The following is a 17406-nucleotide window of genomic DNA, read 5'->3' as shown; positions in this document are numbered from 1 at the left end:
AATGACAAGGAAAAAAGTGTTTATTATAGTCAACAACACAAACGGGAACTGGTACTCTACCCCTGGAGAAGGTGTCCACAACACTTGAGAATAGGGCAATTTTCCATCTTCCTTCCAACCTCGTCCTCGGCCTGGATGACGCCTTAACTAGGTCACTAGGGGGACCCATGTGGTTCATGAAGACTTGGCTTTTCGGCGTTGGGTCCCCCACAGCAGAATGCAGATGGATACCGTGGTGGATCCCAGAATCCCGAAGAACACAATTAGTGAGAACGAGCCCTGTAAGTAACAGTCCAACAACTCTCATTGAGCATTACACTGAAGGCTACAGCCTAACACCTAGTTCCCTGTTAGTACACTTGTTCCCTCATTCAGGACAATTCTAACTTTGCTCCCCTGGGTGACGTGCATTAGCTTCCGGTCTTGTGGCTCTTCTTTGAGACAGGTTTCTGCTCTATGCTTTTTTCTCTAAGGCCTCATTCCTCACCTGGCGCATACACTTGTAGCCATGGAAACCATCAGCGCAAAGACACTGCAAGAGACCTGGACCATTAGGAGCACAAGATCCATTCTCAGGACACATTTCTGGCAGCCAGAGAAAAACAGAGAACATCACTGGATCTCATCAGATAAATTTCTTAAATATCTGCTTCAATTCAGGTTCTCTCAATCCTTTGTAGATCAGTGGTAAACATCACTATAGATAATCAGAACATAATGACAATATATTCTAAAACTTTTTTTCCCAATTAGAGCCTCAGAACTCTGAACAAAAGGCACCTAAGCAATTTTAGTCTTTCTGATCTAAAATGAGTAAGAGAGGAAAGGCAGTTGCCAGAAGGGCAGAGATGAGACAGCATACCTGGGCTTCCAGTGCTGTTGCAAAGGTTCCTTTGCCCTTGGCAGGTTTGCTTGTCTGTGTGAGTGGTGATAGTATTCCAGGCACTAATACCTCCAGGACAGCTGACATTTTGTGGCAGTATCCTGAAGACAACACAGGTTGTCATAATATATTCAACCCAAAGTCGCTGAGCTCACAGCACTACTCCTCTTATTCTCTCCCCTAATCCCCACACCCTGTACTTACAGAGTCTGGAGCTGAGTAAAGCCATGGAAGGTGTTAACCAAGTCATCCTTGAGGGGGTTTGCTTGCAGGTCTCTGCAAAGCACACACTGTTAGCATTCTGCTCAGGACAGCACCCATCTCCATTCACACATCTTCCTAGACTGGTAATCCAGAGTAAACTTAGACATTAATACTCATCCATCTTTTTAGGAGTCCATCCCCAAAGACTGTCTCATCAACCCTTTGCCATAGTCATTTTCTGGGAGGGAGGGGACCTAACCACTTACATGATGATAGCAGTATGTGCCTGAGGGAAGTTTGGACCAGGGTCCTTCAGAGAACAGTTTTGGAGATCCAGCCTGAGGAAACAAAGTAATCAATGTAACTGTATGTCCTTCTTCTTCATTCATGACAAGGTTTGTATTTGATACCCAACTCCCTTTTAGGTTATCAGTATAAATTGAAAACAGCCTGTGTGAGAGCCACATACTCGGTGCTGTGGTAGATGTTGTAATCCTGCATTGTCCAATACAATCATCACTACCTACATGTAGCTATGTAAATTTAAATTAATTAAAATTAAATTAAAAATTCAGTCTCTCACTGGCACTGGCTACACCTCATGTGGTCAGTGGCTACTGTATTGGGCAGACAGATATGGAACATTTCCATCTTTGCAGAAAGTTCTAATGGTCAATGCTGTTCTAATAAGTACTATGTCCTGTCAGTTCACATCTGTACACATATTGGATTCACATCTGTACACATATTAGAAGAAATTTATTCCTTGTCTAGATTAGTGGATCTCATATTATGGCATTACGAGTCTCAGATCCAAAAAGGGCTTTCGAATAAAAAAAAAAAAAAAGATGCAAGTCACATAAATGAAAATTTCCTCAAAGTACATTATCTATCACAGGCTGGATATAAGCTCCTGGACGTTACGGACCCATGCTGCAATTATTTTGTCTTCAATATCTATCACTTTTCGTTCCTTTATTCTACAAATATGTACTGTATGCCTACTAATTGCAAAACATTGGGAAAGTATATATATTTATACACACACATATAAAGTCTAACTCAGTATCTTAGCCTTCAAGTAGCTTACAATTTAGTAGGGGAACAAGAAAATCACCAAAAACAATATAAACGTTAAATTACAATATGAAAGAAATAACAGTACAGCGTGTAAATAAATTTGAGTGGTACAGACACTAAGTATTAGAGGAAGTCAAAGAAACTATTACTCTGGGATTTAGTAGTGGGAAACATTCACAAAAAATGCTAAAACTGAAGGATGGCTATGTCCTAATTTGGTGAAAGAAGGTAATTCCAGGTAAAGAGAGAGGCTCTCCAAAACAACAAAGAAACAAAAGTAGAATGCCTTTGTAAGTGAATCTGGCTGAAGCCAGACCCTCACTGGGGGTTTGACTGGACAAATAATTGGAAATAATGTAGGAAAGGTGGATTGTGACCAGTCTGTGGTAGGTATCAAATGTCTAATGCATGGTTTGAACTTTATCCTGAGAAAATAGTTATAAATATGGTCTTAAAACCAAGAGAATGGTAATGGAAAAATTTGGTTTTGGGGAAGTTCGAAGTGAAGGTGAAGCATTCCAGATGAAATGTTTAATAATAAGTTGGAAGTACCCATACGTACCTGGAGCTCTGAGAGGTGTTAAGGACACTGAGAGAACTAGTTTTGGGAGACACCTACGAGGTGGTTATAGCTGAAGCCATAAGAATAGGTGGATTCTCCAGAGTGTACACGGAGAAGGGCGGAGGGTCAAGGAGTGAATCTGAGGGACTAACTAGTATAAGGGACAGTGAGGGGAATTTGCCTCAAACACGAATTAATCACAAGGGGAAGAAAACTGTATTAGCATAATGTCTTGGAGAATAACTGGAGACACTCAGTGAATAATACAAAGACTTGATAATAAATAAAACAAAACCGGAAGCATAACAGCTTATCAAAAAATTTTAAAAAACAGGTAAAAATTATGATTTTTATGCAGCTTTAACCAGAAAAAACTATAGGATTGTTTCCTAGCCAAAAATGATACACAGATTTAAAAGTATGAGAATGAATCATGGTTTAAAAGGTGCCGCCAATATAGGCACGAATAGTTATGCCAAGTCTATCAAACAAGCCTTGTGGACTCTGTTCTGAAAACTCCCCCGCCCTCCCCTATCCAAGGATGTGTTCTCCCTCACCCCAAGATGGCGCCCTTCTGATTGAAGCAGCAGCGGGCATACAACATTAGCTTCGGGGTCTGCTTACAAAACAGAGCCACTTCGGACAAATTTTGCACACTCCCTGGGCACTGGATGCATATCTGTAGAAGAGAGAAACCTATTAGGACCCCAGAAAGAAAAGTCAAGAACAGAACGGCGATCCAGAGTTAACTGCCAATATACCTCTCCTTTTCTCTAACAAAGGGCGGGGAAGTGGCTCTTGTCCTACCTTTTATCCGGTTGGATAGGGGATATCTTTCTTTCCCTAGAGGCAAAGCAGCGCATCAAACACTTCCATTACCAGCCCTCTCCAAGAAAATACTTTCATCTTTGAAAAACAGTATTCGACCATATTTATTATGCCCTCTCCAGTGACTTCTCAATCTGACAGCTCCGGTTTGACCGGGTGTATAAGAACAAGAAGGTACACAATGAACTCATCGAACATTCCGGAAAGTAAAGTCCTGCCCACGCACGAAATACTGCATTCGTGCGCGCACAGCTTACAGAAGAGCCACAAGACTGCTCTGTTAAAAGACAAGCTTCAAGCTCTTCAAAAACTGAGTGAGGAGGTCAAATTTCAAGTCTTTAAAGGTAGGCAGGGCGGGGGCGCCAGGAGGCGTGCGAACTCCGGAGCCAGGCCCGGGAGGAGGCTTCAGGGACGAAATCTGAGCTGCGGGCCGGCTGGGGCAGGGCGTGCGAACGCTATACACCAGCTTGCCCGCAACTCCGCTTCAGTCCGACCTCTGACTTGCTTCGGTACCTCGGGTAGCGCCAGAGCCCTTTCCACCCCCAGAGCGAGGAGCAGGGCGGTTGCACAGAGCACCAGGCTCGTAGGACCGCCGGGCCTGCGACGCGCCATTTGCCGCGGCTTTTTTCTTTCTCAGCAGCTAGCGAAACCTGCGCGCGATGGCCCCGCCCCCGGTGCGTCTCGCCCTCTCCCAGGGGCGTGTCGAGCCGGCCGGTCCAGTCGCATTGGGCGGGCTGGGGCCGTCTGCTGCTGGCCGAGGTCAGCACTCTTCTCCTTGCGCTCTCAGGCCTCCTTCTGGGGAATAATGGTCACCCTGCTCTTTTCCCCTTTAGCAAAGTCGCCCTCGCCGCCGCTCGGCTCCTCTAAGCCGATTGCAGGCTTCCTCAGCCTTGCCTTCTCTAAGCCTGGACTCCGAGGTCACGTTTCTGCTGAAGCTCGGGGCCACTCCATCCGCCCCCAGTAAACATGGCGGCCGGGGCGGGTAGGGGGCGGGGCCGGATGTCAGCCGACGCTCACATTGCAGGCCTGGCTGTCACTCGGTCGCCACACTCACTCGTGGAGACCTACCAGGTGGGCCGGCGGGCAGGCCGGTGCGAAGACACTCCGGAGAGAGGCGGCGGGGTTGGTGCCGGGCCGCGGGGCTGGTGCCAGGCAGCAGAGGGGTGGAACGAGCCAGCCTCCGCGTGGGGCTCGGGGTTTAAGGGACCAGCGGCAACGCGGTCGTCTCGGCAACTCGCGTATGGAGGGAAGGAGGGAAGCAAGGAAAGAAAGAGAGTAAGGGTGATGAAAGACTGAGGAGCGAAGGGAAAATCCAGGCAGGAAGAGACGGGCCTGGGGGCGCCCCGGGCACCCAGTCCCCTTCACCTCAGTCCTGAGACCACGCGGCGTCCGAAGCTCTGGCGGGAGGAGGTGGGGGCGGAATACACGTGCCCTAACTCTTCACCTGCCTTTGCCTCCCCAGAAAAAGTGAGCGATGGTGATCCTAGGAAGAATGAAAGAGCCTTTTTAGCCCTGGCTGAGCCACGGAGGTAAGGGGAAGGAGAGCGCTGCCCCAGAATGTTCCGGGGTCACCCCTCTCCCGCGGGGACGGTGTGTTGGTTTGGTTCTGGCCAGCGAAAGCCCATGAGAGCTAACTGAATAACTCATTTTGAGCAGCCGGCCCCAGCTTCTTTCAGGGTTTCTGGCCCCTTCCACATACCTGCAGATATCTGACATCTTCTCAAAGGATATTTTTAAGGCATTAATAGTTTATTAGCATTCTGATGAAGGCCCTTAAATCCTTTCAGAGCTTCCGGAATTCTAGGCACAAAGACAGATTTTGAAGGAAACTTTTGGGGATGGTTGGTCTTGCCATGGCCCCATTGCCTTTTGTAGGAGTCAAAACAATCCAGTGCAGAGAATGACTAAGGTGAGGGGTTGGGAAGGGGGGGAGCAGAGAAAGATTCTCTTCCCTGTGTGTGTGTTACGGTTTTTCAAAGGGGTCCCCTACAGCTGGCTGTTTGTGCCTTGGTGTGTTATGATTTTAGAAAAACAACTCAGCTCTTACTTAAGCTCCTGTTCTCTCAGAAAGATGCAAGTCCATGGGGGTTTGGGTCAGTAGAGTTTTTAGAGAGCACTGCCTTGTTCTTAGAATCATGTCTAATGAAGGCTTTGTTACTGGATCAGGCTTTTCCTCTCTTTCTCAGCTCTCTCTTTAACCATCCAGAAGTCTTCTCATATCAGGAAGCCCTGCCGTTTTACCTCAGCTGTAGAGGGTCTCTGTTTCTGGGCATTGTGTACCTGCAGTCTGTGCTGGGACCTTTCTTCTTTTTACTAACTACCTGCCCATGCATACCACTAACTTATTTGCACACAGCAGACATCGCCTCCTTTTGCTCTTCAGTACTGTAGTTCCTATCATTCCTGTCATAGCAGTAAAAATTTGCCAAAGGGGAGGTAGAAAATTCAAGGTAATCCGTTGTTCAAAGGTCCAGGGCGTCTTTATGTTGAACCAGAGTGGCCTTTTGGGGACACGGCTCTGGGGGACTGGCATCTATGACTCTGTGGAACATGTGATCCCAAGAATTGCCAGCTCTTATTCCCTTAGGAGGTTCAGAGTTCAGGTTTGGTGTGTGTGAGGCTATACCTTGCCAGCTAGACAACATCTGGCCAAGAGCACAGTGTGGCAGAAGACAGCCAGGCTGATCTTTTGCCTCATGGGCCAGAGCTCAAGTAGTCTCTAGGTTAGTCGAAATCTAAACTCTGTTCCCTGGATGACTGACTATGATTAACACTCTGCTGCTACCTGGTCCTGGAAGTAGTGAATACAGGATCTCTGGTAAGTGCAGACAGTACTTTTTCTTCCTTCCTTGTTTTATATCATGGTATGTAATCTTGATCATTATTTAACTTCTCTAATTAAACCTCACTTGTGAGAATTAGAGTGTTTGTGTACAGCGCTTGACCTGAAGTGGTGTTTTGAAAATGCTAGCTATCGTTATTTCTTTATTTATTATTATTATTATTATTATCAGTGTTTACAAAACATTGACCACACTGCTGGGTTACATGGCATATGTTCAAAAATGTTAATTGTCAACATGTTAGACTGCCTAACTGCATGGCATTCTCTGGTATTTTTTCCCCCATACCAACAATTACCTCTGGGGCTTGCCTCTGAAGACAACATGGTATAAATGGAAAACAGGGTGGACAGGGAATTGCTAGGCCTGGGTTCTGATATGGCATTTTTTTTAGAAAGGCCATATGAACTATCTGGGCCTCAGTTTCTTTGTAAAATGAGGGGGTTGTAATAGTGATCACTGAAAAATTTTCTAAGTCTTGAAATACAGTGATTCTGTCCTTTTTCTTCCGAGGGTAGTGTGTGTTCTTTGAGCATGAGTATTTCTTGTGCAGGAGTCAGAAAGCAACTTTCCTGACTTGTCTCAGCTTCCTCCTTTTCCAACTGCAGCACACAGTCAGCAAAATGTGACTTACAATAAAAGTCTAATCCTTTCAGGAATGCTGCTGAATGTGAACTCCCTGTTCCCCATTCTGGAGCCTCTAGGGCTGAGCTGGGTTGGGGCCCATAGGGTCCCAGCTCCCATGATAGGGCCATTTGGCTCATAGTGATTGGTTCCCTGAAGGGGCCAATACAAGGAGCTGCTGAGCTTCATCCCTCCCCCAATTCCCAATCTCACCTGAGCCATTTACACAGTCAGACCCTCAGCCTCTACCCAGCCTCAGACACAGGTTCTCCAGGCTGCTCTACCTTAGAACAGGGATTACTTCTCCGGGTAGATGTTTAGTCACAGCAGGATAGGACCACTGACTCTGGCTGGTTTGCATCTCACCAAAGTGGCCCTGTAATACTAACTCTGAACCTTTGGCTCCAGCATGTTGCCCTGACTTTTAAACCCTTTTAACCTTCCTGGATCTACTGTTGACTATGGTGTAACAGGTAGAGGGGCTGAGAAGTAGGTAGCAGGGCTTACCTGGTGGTATTGGGGAGAATGTTGAGCATGGAGGGCTTGCCCTGGGGATGCCTAGAATGGCATTTGGGGCAGCCACGGAGTCAGCCCCACTGGTGATCAGTGCTGAGAAGGGGTGCTGTTAGAAGGGGTGATGTTGGGGATAACAGGAAGTGGGCGCTGAAGACAGGGGAGATAGACGAAGCAATACTGACTTTATTCTCTGTTTCTTTTTCCCTGCTGGTCTGTGGCGCCAGGCTGGGCCTTTGGCTTAGTGAATTGTAGTAACTGGGTCTGTGTCTGCAAGTGGGGGCAGGGAATTCTTCTGAGAAGAAACTTGACTCAGAGTTGATTTTTCTTTCATTACTGGGGTGGGGACCTGGGAAGATTCACAGTTCTGCACACCCAAGATTTTGGTCAAGTTATTTTCTCCTGACTGTCTCACTCTTCTGCTTCTCTCTTCACCATCCTCTCCTGCTGCACCCACACTAGGACTTCCAGACTTTCAAGGCTACCACCTAGCTGACTAGTCCACATCTGATGGGTGTGGGGCAGAAGGCCCAAGAGCGTGTGGCATGCAGGCAAGACAGGCCTGACTAGGAGTTGATTTCTTTGCAGTTCACCCTGGACAATGTCATTCAGTAGAGGAGGAAGGCTGTGAGACTGACTGGGTGCCAAGTTGTAGCCACTGTCTGATGCTGACCAGCTAATTGGTAGCCCAGAGCCCATGAGCAGCCATTGACTGCTGGCCAGGGACACTGTGGACATGAATATGGCAGTGAGTACCTCAGCTCCCTTCCTCCCAACCTCAAGCACAGGCATGGGCACATCCACCTTCTCCTTCGTGGACTATGTGGTGTTTGCCCTGCTGCTGGCTCTCTCCCTTGCCATTGGGCTCTACCATGCCTGTCGTGGCTGGGGCCGGCATACCATCGGCCAGCTGCTGATGGCGGACCGCAAGATGGGCTGCATTCCCGTGGCGCTGTCCCTGCTGGCCACCTTCCAGTCAGCGGTGGCGCTCCTGGGTGTGCCATCCGAGATCTACCGATTTGGGACTCAGTATTGGTTCCTGGGCTGCTGCTATTTCCTGGGGCTGCTGATCCCTGCCCATATCTTCATCCCTGTCTTCTACCGCCTGCATCTCACCAGTGCCTATGAGGTGAGTGGAGAGGAACGGAGGAGCCTGTGGGGCCACTGGGGTCAGGGACAGAGAGTAGGAACAGGGTGCATATGATGGATCTGGAACCTGGGTCTCAGAGAATGTGTGTTTACAAATTATTCCTGAGGGAGGTGAGGGTAGGGGTGCTTTGCTGAGTTCGGCCTAGAGTGGATAGAATTTGGAAATTTCCTCATGTTTCGGGGCCTCTTCAGTGAAGTTGTATGTAAATCATGGGTGTGGGGAAAGGAGAAATACTTTTTTTTTTTTCTATAATCTTTCGCCTAGTACCTGGAGCTCCGATTCAATAAAGCAGTGCGGATTTGTGGAACTGTGACCTTCATCTTTCAGATGGTAAGTGGAAGGAGAATAAAAACTGAGCCAGAGACATGGTAGGAGTACCTGGAGTTAGGCATACTGAGACACTTGTGGCCTCCCTGTTTTTGGAGTGGCAGTGTTGAAATTCTTACTGGGGATCATTGTCACCAAAGTTCCCAGACACATCCTGCTATCCTATTCTAGCACAGATACTGTGGTGAAGGCAAGCCTAAATTTGGGGGGCATGTGAGCTTAGGTGAGGGGAAGCCATTGGGATGTTGAAGCCATCTTTTCCCTCACTTCCCACCCTCATCCCTCCCCCCCCTTCACATTCCCTTTTTACACCCAACAGGTGATCTACATGGGGGTTGTGCTCTATGCACCATCATTGGCTCTCAATGCAGGTGAGGGGTCACTGCCCTTGACTTCCAGCCGTGTTGGGCTGGGAAAACTCTTTTGGGAGGGGCAGGTGGGAGAGAGTGTACAGGAAAGAATCTGGCCTTGACCAGGAGCTATTTCACTGTATGGGCCCTTGGATTGGCCTCTGCCAGAAGAAGAAACAGGCTTAGTTCACTGCACTTGAAAAGTAATTGGACTTACTCTGCCTCATAGAAATTTGTTAATCAACACCTTTTAGTAGAGCTCTGCAGACATTTTTTCCATTGTGGTTAATGATTTATTTTATTTTTAATATCCAGTGTCTTCATGCTTCATCTCTAAGAATTGGCTATCCTTATCAGAGCTTCTCTGTCTTCCCCACTGGGAAACTCTGCCAGAAATATGAATGTGACTTTTATTTGCTTACAGTGACTGGCTTTGACCTGTGGTTGTCAGTGCTGGCCCTAGGCATTGTCTGTACTGTCTATACTGCTCTGGTAAGTGTAGTCGTCCCCAGGGAATGAGAGGAGATGAAGTGAAATAAAGAGGAGAGATGGGAGGAGAAGGAAGAAGAAGAATGAGCCAAGAAGGAGGGTGAGATGATAGGATTAAATTCTAGGGGTGGGATGAGATGAGATGTAGGAGATGGGATGGGATAATGTATGGCAGGAGATAGGATGGCATGAGAAGGTAGTTGGGATAAGGTGAGACTGTTGGGTAGGTAAGGGATGGGATAGAAATGGTTTCACCAGGGTCTTAGCATTTATGCTCCTAGAAGCCAGCATAGTATCCTCACTAGTGGATTGATGTCCTCAGTAGTGGATGGCTTAGAAGACATTTGGGCAGCTGTGCTGTCTTTTCCCTGCAGGGTGGGCTGAAGGCTGTCATCTGGACAGATGTGTTCCAGACATTGGTCATGTTCCTAGGGCAGCTGGTGGTTATCATCGTGGGCTCAGCCAAGGTGGGCGGTTTGGGGCGTGTGTGGGAGGTGGCCTCCCAGCACGACCGCATCTCTGGGATCGAGTAAGTACACCCCTTGTCTGGGTGGGGTCTGCAGTGCCTGGAGCTGAGCCCATCCGGGCCTGATCTCAGGGCTGTGGTGAGCAGAAGGCAAGCTGTGGGAGCCTCGGATGGGGCACTGAGACAGGCAGGATGCTGGCGCTGCAGGGGGTACTGTGATCCCAGGTGCTAGGATGGTTTTGAGGGCCAGGAAGTGTTGATTACCCAGGGTGGGTCTGTGAGTTAGAGAAGTGGGACCACTGCCCCCAACTCGCTGCACTGTGCCCCTTGGCCCTAGAACCTGGTGTCTCTGTTTCCAGGAGGGCAGGGAGGGCTGGGTCTGCCTCAGACCGTGGCATAGGGCCTGGGTGGCATCTGTTGTAGGCTGGATCCAGACCCTTTTGTGCGGCACACCTTCTGGACCCTGGCCTTTGGAGGTGTCTTCATGATGCTTTCCTTATATGGGGTGAACCAGGCCCAGGTGCAGCGCTACCTCAGCTCCCGCACGGAGAAGGCTGCTGTGCTGTGAGTGCAGGGACAGGACGGCAGGGGAGCAAAGGCTGGGAAGGGGCAGCCCGGTTCCTCCAGGGGACTGGGGTGGGGATGGGATACACACAAACCTACTGGGGTTAGCACATGGCCCCCTTTCTGGGAGTGCCTGGGGGTGTCTGCTCACCCCATGTCTCCCCTCGGCGCTGGCCCTCTTGCAGCTCCTGCTATGCGGTGTTCCCTTGTCAGCAGATATCCCTCTGCATGGGCTGCCTCATTGGCCTGGTCATGTTTGCCTATTACCAGGAGTATCCCATGAGCACCCAGCAGGCCCAAGCGGCTCCTGACCAGGTGAGAAGGCCTCCCGGGCCCCCACTTATGCCCATGAGGTACCAGTCTGGGCCCCAAGGGGTGTCTGGGTGGCTGCAGAAAGGACTTTTGCTCTGGACAAGAGATGGATCTAAAGTCCTTTCCCATTCTGAGATTCTAGGAATCTAGCTGGTGAAGATCCCAGCTCCAGCGTCACCTCTTTGCAGTGCTCACCCTGCTGGGGGTGGGGACCTACCTTTAGTGACTGCCCACCATGAACCAGCTCTGCTGGAAGCTTTCACACACCTGGTGTCGCCTAGCCTCCCAACAGCCTCATTTCACTGAGGAGAAAAGTGGCCTCATCGAGGTACCCACGTGCTCAGCCACACCGCTAATCAGGCTGAGCTGGGATGTGGATGTGAACTGCTTCGTTCTCTCCCAGAGCCCGTTTTCTTTCCACTTCCTGTGGAGTCACTTGGGTCGGCAGAGATGCCTCAGTGGCTGGCACCCCTTCCTGGTGCACCGCCTCTGTAGCATCTTGCCCTGGGAAGGGATCCTCTCTCAGGAGAGCTGCGCACCTCTGCTCTGCTTGTAGTTCGTCCTGTACTTTGTGATGGATGTCCTGAAAGGCCTGCCGGGCCTGCCTGGTCTCTTTGTTGCCTGCCTCTTCAGTGGCTCCCTCAGGTACCCATTTGGCCATTTCCCTCAGGCTTGTGAAACTGACCCCTGCTTGGTACAAAGTGACAGGGGAGGAGGGGATCCCTCTGAGAGTCTCATTGTGCCCATCCCATCAGCGAATGACAAGGGACAGCTCATCTGTGCAGGACCGTACAACCTGTCCCAGGAGATGCCCTCTTTTTGGTTAGAGACACTCCTTTTGTTATACCCGGAATTGATGTACTTAAACTAATCCTGTATCCACAGACAGAGAAGGACAGTGGCCTTGCCTCCCAGGTCTCCTCTGAGGTAGCCTTGGCCGTCGCCTGAGGATGGTTTTTGTTGCTGCATGTGTCATCTCTCTTTCACCTTTAGGGTGCTAATCCTTCTAATGGAGCTAGAGTTTCTTCCTGGTGTTTCCTTTCTCAGCTGCCAGAGTCAGGACAGCTTGTCATTCTCTTCTTCCTTTTTAGCACCATATCTTCAGCATTTAATTCATTGGCAACTGTTACGATGGAAGATCTGATTCGACCCTCGTTCCCTGAGTACTCTGAAGCCTGGGCTACCAGGCTTTCCAAAATCATCGGTGAGATTATATTTCCTCATCCCTTCAGTCTTGTTCTTCGTAAGAATCTTTGGTTACCACCAGACACACCATGGCTACCAGCTTTAATCTGCTTTAAAGCGCCTGCTTTATGCTGGGCTCAGCACTTCACTAATGAAGCATACAACCTTCACCCCACGGTTGTTTACATGTCAGAGCGTTTCCCGTAGACATCTGTCTCACGTAAGAGTGAGGACAGTGTGGGAGGGGCCTGGAGCTGGGGCATGAGATAATATGCCCTCTGCCTCCAAGGGCACAGGGATGGTGGTTTGGCCGGGGAGGGAGTGTTGCTCTACTTTTTCCCCCGCTTTTTTATTGTGTAAATTCATACCTGCTTCTTTCCTTCTCCTTTTTCTGCAGCCTTTGGCTATGGACTGCTTTGTCTGGGAATGGCCTATATTTCCTCCCAGATGGGGCCTGTGCTGCAGGTAATGATTATGGAGGGAAGTAGGTAATTAGGAAAGGAAACGAATGGACTGAGATAGGAAGACTATTTTGAGGGGAAAGACAGAGGGGACAGGTGTCAGAATTCTTCTTTCATGGCCCAGTTTTAACTATGGAACAGACTTTCAAGTAGCCAAAAGCCTCAGTGTCATTCCTGGACATTGTGAGCTCAGAGATCTAAGAGGGGGACCGTGCCAATAACCATTCCTGCCCTCTGGAATCCCAAGTTCCGATTGCTCCAGGTGGAAGGACGGACAGAAAGATCTGACAAGCGAGGCTCCGCAGCAGTGACTGGTGGCTGTACTCTCTGTCGATGGACTGGGGGTCTCTGAGCCTGTGTGTTCTCCCCAGGCAGCAATCAGCATCTTTGGCATGGTCGGGGGGCCGCTGCTCGGACTCTTCTGCCTTGGGATGTTCTTTCCTTGTGCCAACCCCCCTGTGAGTGTCCCATCCGGCTCAGTGGTCTTATGGAGGGGGACAGACGGGGAGAGTGGCTTGGCAGGGCTCTCACCATGAGTGCTGGGGTCTGGTGTGAAGGCTATCCCCTGAGGGCTGCCTTTGTGACATGTCTCTGGGCAGGGAGCCATAGTGGGCCTGTTGGCTGGACTCATCATGGCCTTCTGGATCGGCATTGGGAGCATAGTGACCAGCATGGGCTCTGGTATTGCACCCTCTCCCCTTAATGGGTCCAACTTCTCCCTGCCCAGCAATCTGACCACCATCACTGTGACCACGCTGATGCCCTTGACCACCATCTCCAAGTGAGTGGGCTCACTTTTTTCTTAGGAAGAGCGTTATTTCTGAGGGGTTGCCCAAGAGCCTGGACAAGGGATAGGCCACCAGAGGCCTTGGGGAAGCATTGGGTGTTGGGTCCGAGGACCCTGGGCTCCTGTAGGTGGGTGGAGCTGGGTGCCTGAGGAGTGCCCGTCCTGAATTGCTAATTGTCCTCACCTCTCTGTTCCCCCAGGCCCACAGGGCTGCAGCGGCTCTATTCCCTGTCCTACATGTGGTACAGTGCCCATAACTCCACCACAGTCATTGTGGTGGGCCTGACTGTCAGTCTGCTCACCGGTGAGGGGTGTGGGATAGGGGCCCAGGGAGGGCTCAGAGAACCTGGAATCTGGGTGACACCCTGCGCTTCTAGCACTTGGGTGTCTATAGCAGTGAAGATTGTTGCCTAAGATCTGGGAGGTGGGCCGGGGGCCTGAGAACTGTGTAACCCCGGAAGACAGGGGTTACTGTGTATGGACTAGTCACCCAGTAGGAGACTCAGAAGCACCTTTGGCTTTAGGGGGCATGCGGGGCCGGACCCTGAACCCTCGGACCATTTACCCCGTGTTGCCAAAGCTCTTTGCACTCCTGCCCTCGTCCTGCCAGAAGCGACTTCCCTGCAAAAGCTATAGCCAGGTAGTGCCTGCGTTGTCCATATTGTCCTCTCCCATCCCTTCTCCACAGACTGCACCTGACCTTCCAGTTTCCCTCCCGCCCCCCCCCCCCCAATTTTTTTCCCTAAACATGGACACATGTACCTGCCCCAGCTTCTTCCACACGGAGCTCTGGCTTGTGGGAGAAGGCTCTCAGGCCCAGAGAGGAGGCCAGAGCGCTGAGTGCCCTACCTCCATCCCACAGTCTTGCTCTTCCCCTGGCTTGTGCTTTGCTCCTTCCTTTCTCCCCACCCTCACCCCTGCTCACCCCCCTCCTTCTGGCTTTACTGATTTCTCATCTAGGAGGAATCCCAGCAGAGTCTTTCCTCCTTCTCCGCATTAATTCCTTCAGCACCCCTTTCTTTGTATTCACTCCAAGCCACTCGCCTTAGTCTATGTGTTCTCCAGGGCCTCCCGATGGACACTGCTATGTTCCCAGAGAAGATGAGTAATGGCATGCTATGGGGCAGCCGAGACAAGGAGGCCATGGAAGAAAAGGAAGGCTCAGCCCACCAGGCCGGCAGCCCCACCTTCGTCCTCCAAGAGACCTCACTGTGATCTGACTCAGGACCTAAGCCTCTCCACACTCTGCCGGCAGCAACCAGAGGGTACCCTGTAGTACATAGTACATGAATGATTCACTCAATATGTTCTGAAGGATGCTTAAGGACTTGGAGGACCTATCCCACACCAAGGTCCTTGTTCTTAAAGTTCTAACCTGTAGTGGAAGCTGTCCCATTATGGGGCTGTGAGGATTGGGCAGGATTTTTCCTTTTCCCTCATGAATCTGTCCTCTAGAGGACCAGGTTTTCAGGAGGCAGGATTGTGCCAGAAAAGCAGATAGAAGTTAATCATCTGGGAAGATGACAATGCCTTCTAATTTAGCATGGCCAAGCTCCTCTGAAGTGAATAGGAACAGTGTTTCTGGTTATAACTGCCCTATGGCCCAATTTGGCAAGATTGATTACCTGTAGTACCATAACGCTAGCTGCCTTGGCCTTGCTATTGCTTCATTGCAATCCCATCTAAGCACAGAATTCGTCAGCCACAAGGGGGTCCTGTGACTAATCTCAAGTTGTCTGTGACACCCTAGTCCCTCTCATCCTCTGCCTACCTCCATTCTTGAGAGGGAAGGCTTTGGTGCCTTTGGGAGGCCTCAGAATAGAGAGGAATGTTTATCTCCTTTGTTTAAAGTAGGAAAGTTTTCCACATCACAGTCCCCACCCTCCACTGTTAATCCAAAGAAACTAGCGCCATTGCCAGGCCCTCTGGAGCAGCTATCCCTCTGACTCCTGAGCCATGCCACCTGCTGTCATTTTGTCATCTGTGCTTCTGTTTCCTTTTGGAGTTTCTTCCCCCTGTGTCTTTGTTCTTGGGGAATAAAAACCATTGGACGTGTAATCTGGGCTCCTGTACTGTCTTCAACTGCTGTTGTCCACTAACGCCATCCCTTGGCCAGGATAAAGAGTTCTCTCCTGGTGAACAGATGTTCTTCCTCATCTGAGGGGGGACCAGTTCTGGTTCATTGTGGTTTCAAATCTCTGAAACCTAGCATCTCTTCAGGGGCAGCATTGTTAACCAAGGTGAAAGATGCACGCTCTGATTCTCCCTTCCTGTACCCTATGGCTCAGTCTGTCCTGAATCCCCTCTGCTCTGAGCTTTTCAGTTTTGAGGCTGGGGGAGAAATGCTGCTAACAGGACATTTGAGGTAGACTTCTCTGGTCTTGTGAAAAACACTGCTCAGATTTCTCTAGTTGCCCAGAAGCAGCCCTGGACAAGCTCTCCAGGGTCCCTTAGCAGATACTTGGTCCCAGGCAGATTTATGGGTTCAGCCCTGGGGGAAGCCTTCTCATGGCTCCTAGCCACAATCCAGCTCCCCTCCCACATCCTGTGCAGCACAGGCCTGGGACAGTCTGTTTCTCCTTTTCTCTCTTCACCCCAACTAACTGAGTCAACCCCTCAGCCCTATTGCTCCTGCTGTCCTGGCCAGCCCTGTGGTGGAACAGCAGTTCATGCCAGAATCCAGACCCCTCAGCCTGCCCAGAACCTCTGTTCTCATGATGGCAATGGTGGCTCCTAAGACCACTCCTACTGGACTTTAAACTGTCTTCCTGGATTTTCTTTCTAGTCCATGACCCTCTGCAATTATAAAATTCCTTCTCTGTATGGCCTTCAGATAGCTGGTCATGAGCTTCTCCAGGCCTGGAAAGTTACTCTGATGTTCAGGCCAGAGGCATGCCCACTGAAGCTACCACCTTTCAGATGTGCCTGGGAAGTGCCCCAGGGGCTATGAGAAGGATGATATCCTTTTTTAAAAACATTCCAGTTTCATCTTCACCCCTTGCCTATTTCCCCATTGTATGCATATGGCCTCAGGTCTCTGGCTGAGTGGAACCAGATATCCCTCCCATCAATCACCTCTTTAAACAAGCCTAGCCCTTCCCCCAGCCACTCCAGAGGAGGCTTTTCTTCCCTTAGCTGCCGCATAACATCTCTTCACTTACCTTTCAGCCATTACAGGTGGTAACAACCAAAGTAACCATCTAAGAATCAAAAGTTTAATGTCCAATGTCCCTTTGTTCTTTCTCTTACAAAGTCCCATGTTTTCACGAGTCTGGAGCCATTGAAACAAGTCCCATTCCTGATGCCAACTGTAAAAATGGTCTGGTCTGATTGCTACATAGTAGAGATCAAACAAATCGCTTGCTCAAAATTCAACTCTTAGCAATCAGCCTTGGGCTTTTAATCTTCATTCTCCTCTGTTGTGAAGTTAGAGATCAGATGAAGCCCACACCATGCCATTTTTACACCTTGTCCTTTGCACGCTTTATAGGATTATTTAGAGAAGCAATTTAGAATAATTCGTTCTTTTTATTTTTTTAAGGCTTTGTGATACCAATTAAAATAAACAATTTATCTTTTTCCAGTGCATTTTTTTAAATAAACTTTTTAGATTATGAAAAACACCAGCCATGGCCTTCAATTTGATATAAAAACAGAAGCTTAGACTCAGCTCTCAGAACAAAGCAAAACAAAAATCTTTTCCAGCTTAAAAACCGGGTTTATATAATACTATATTATTGAAGTTTTAAATTACTTTTAAAATATCCAATTTATAATG

The 17406-nt window shown here is 49.3% G+C and overlaps 2 protein-coding genes across 7 annotated transcripts; one reads left to right on the top strand and one right to left on the bottom strand.

The window, feature by feature from the left end:
- Positions 1-2: 2 nt before the first annotated feature.
- Positions 3-4245, bottom strand: ATRAID (all-trans retinoic acid induced differentiation factor). 2 transcript variants are annotated; one of them, XM_049903244.1, is made up of 7 exons: positions 4071-4245; positions 3287-3408; positions 1354-1425; positions 1088-1159; positions 863-984; positions 488-585; positions 3-279 (listed from the first exon to the last, which is right to left on the bottom strand). In XM_049903244.1, exons 1-7 carry the CDS (start codon positions 4167-4169, stop codon positions 175-177), a joined length of 690 nt encoding a protein of 229 aa, XP_049759201.1. In that variant the 5' UTR covers positions 4170-4245; the 3' UTR covers positions 3-174. The 2 variants fall into 2 exon arrangements, with proteins under 2 accessions (XP_049759201.1, XP_049759203.1); XM_049903246.1 differs by lacking the exon at positions 4071-4245 and adding an exon at positions 3537-3626.
- SLC5A6 (solute carrier family 5 member 6) lies at positions 3783-15705 on the top strand. 5 transcript variants are annotated; one of them, XM_049903241.1, is made up of 17 exons: positions 3783-3901; positions 5020-5086; positions 8126-8666; positions 8952-9017; positions 9334-9385; positions 9789-9856; positions 10228-10382; positions 10743-10883; positions 11069-11198; positions 11752-11840; positions 12287-12399; positions 12778-12845; positions 13213-13299; positions 13441-13622; positions 13829-13932; positions 14153-14268; positions 14694-15705. In XM_049903241.1, exons 3-17 carry the CDS (start codon positions 8274-8276, stop codon positions 14841-14843), a joined length of 1914 nt encoding a protein of 637 aa, XP_049759198.1. In that variant the 5' UTR covers positions 3783-3901; positions 5020-5086; positions 8126-8273; the 3' UTR covers positions 14844-15705. The 5 variants fall into 5 exon arrangements, with proteins under 5 accessions (XP_049759198.1, XP_049759197.1, XP_049759196.1 ...); XM_049903240.1 differs by lacking the exon at positions 3783-3901 and adding an exon at positions 4498-4628; XM_049903239.1 differs by lacking the exon at positions 3783-3901 and adding an exon at positions 4498-4679.
- The last annotated feature ends 1701 nt before the right edge of the window (positions 15706-17406 follow it).

Source organism: Elephas maximus, chromosome 12 (assembly GCF_024166365.1).
Source record: "Elephas maximus indicus isolate mEleMax1 chromosome 12, mEleMax1 primary haplotype, whole genome shotgun sequence".
NCBI classification, from domain to species: domain Eukaryota; kingdom Metazoa; phylum Chordata; class Mammalia; order Proboscidea; family Elephantidae; genus Elephas; species Elephas maximus.
This window is presented reverse-complemented; position numbering and strand designations above follow the sequence as displayed.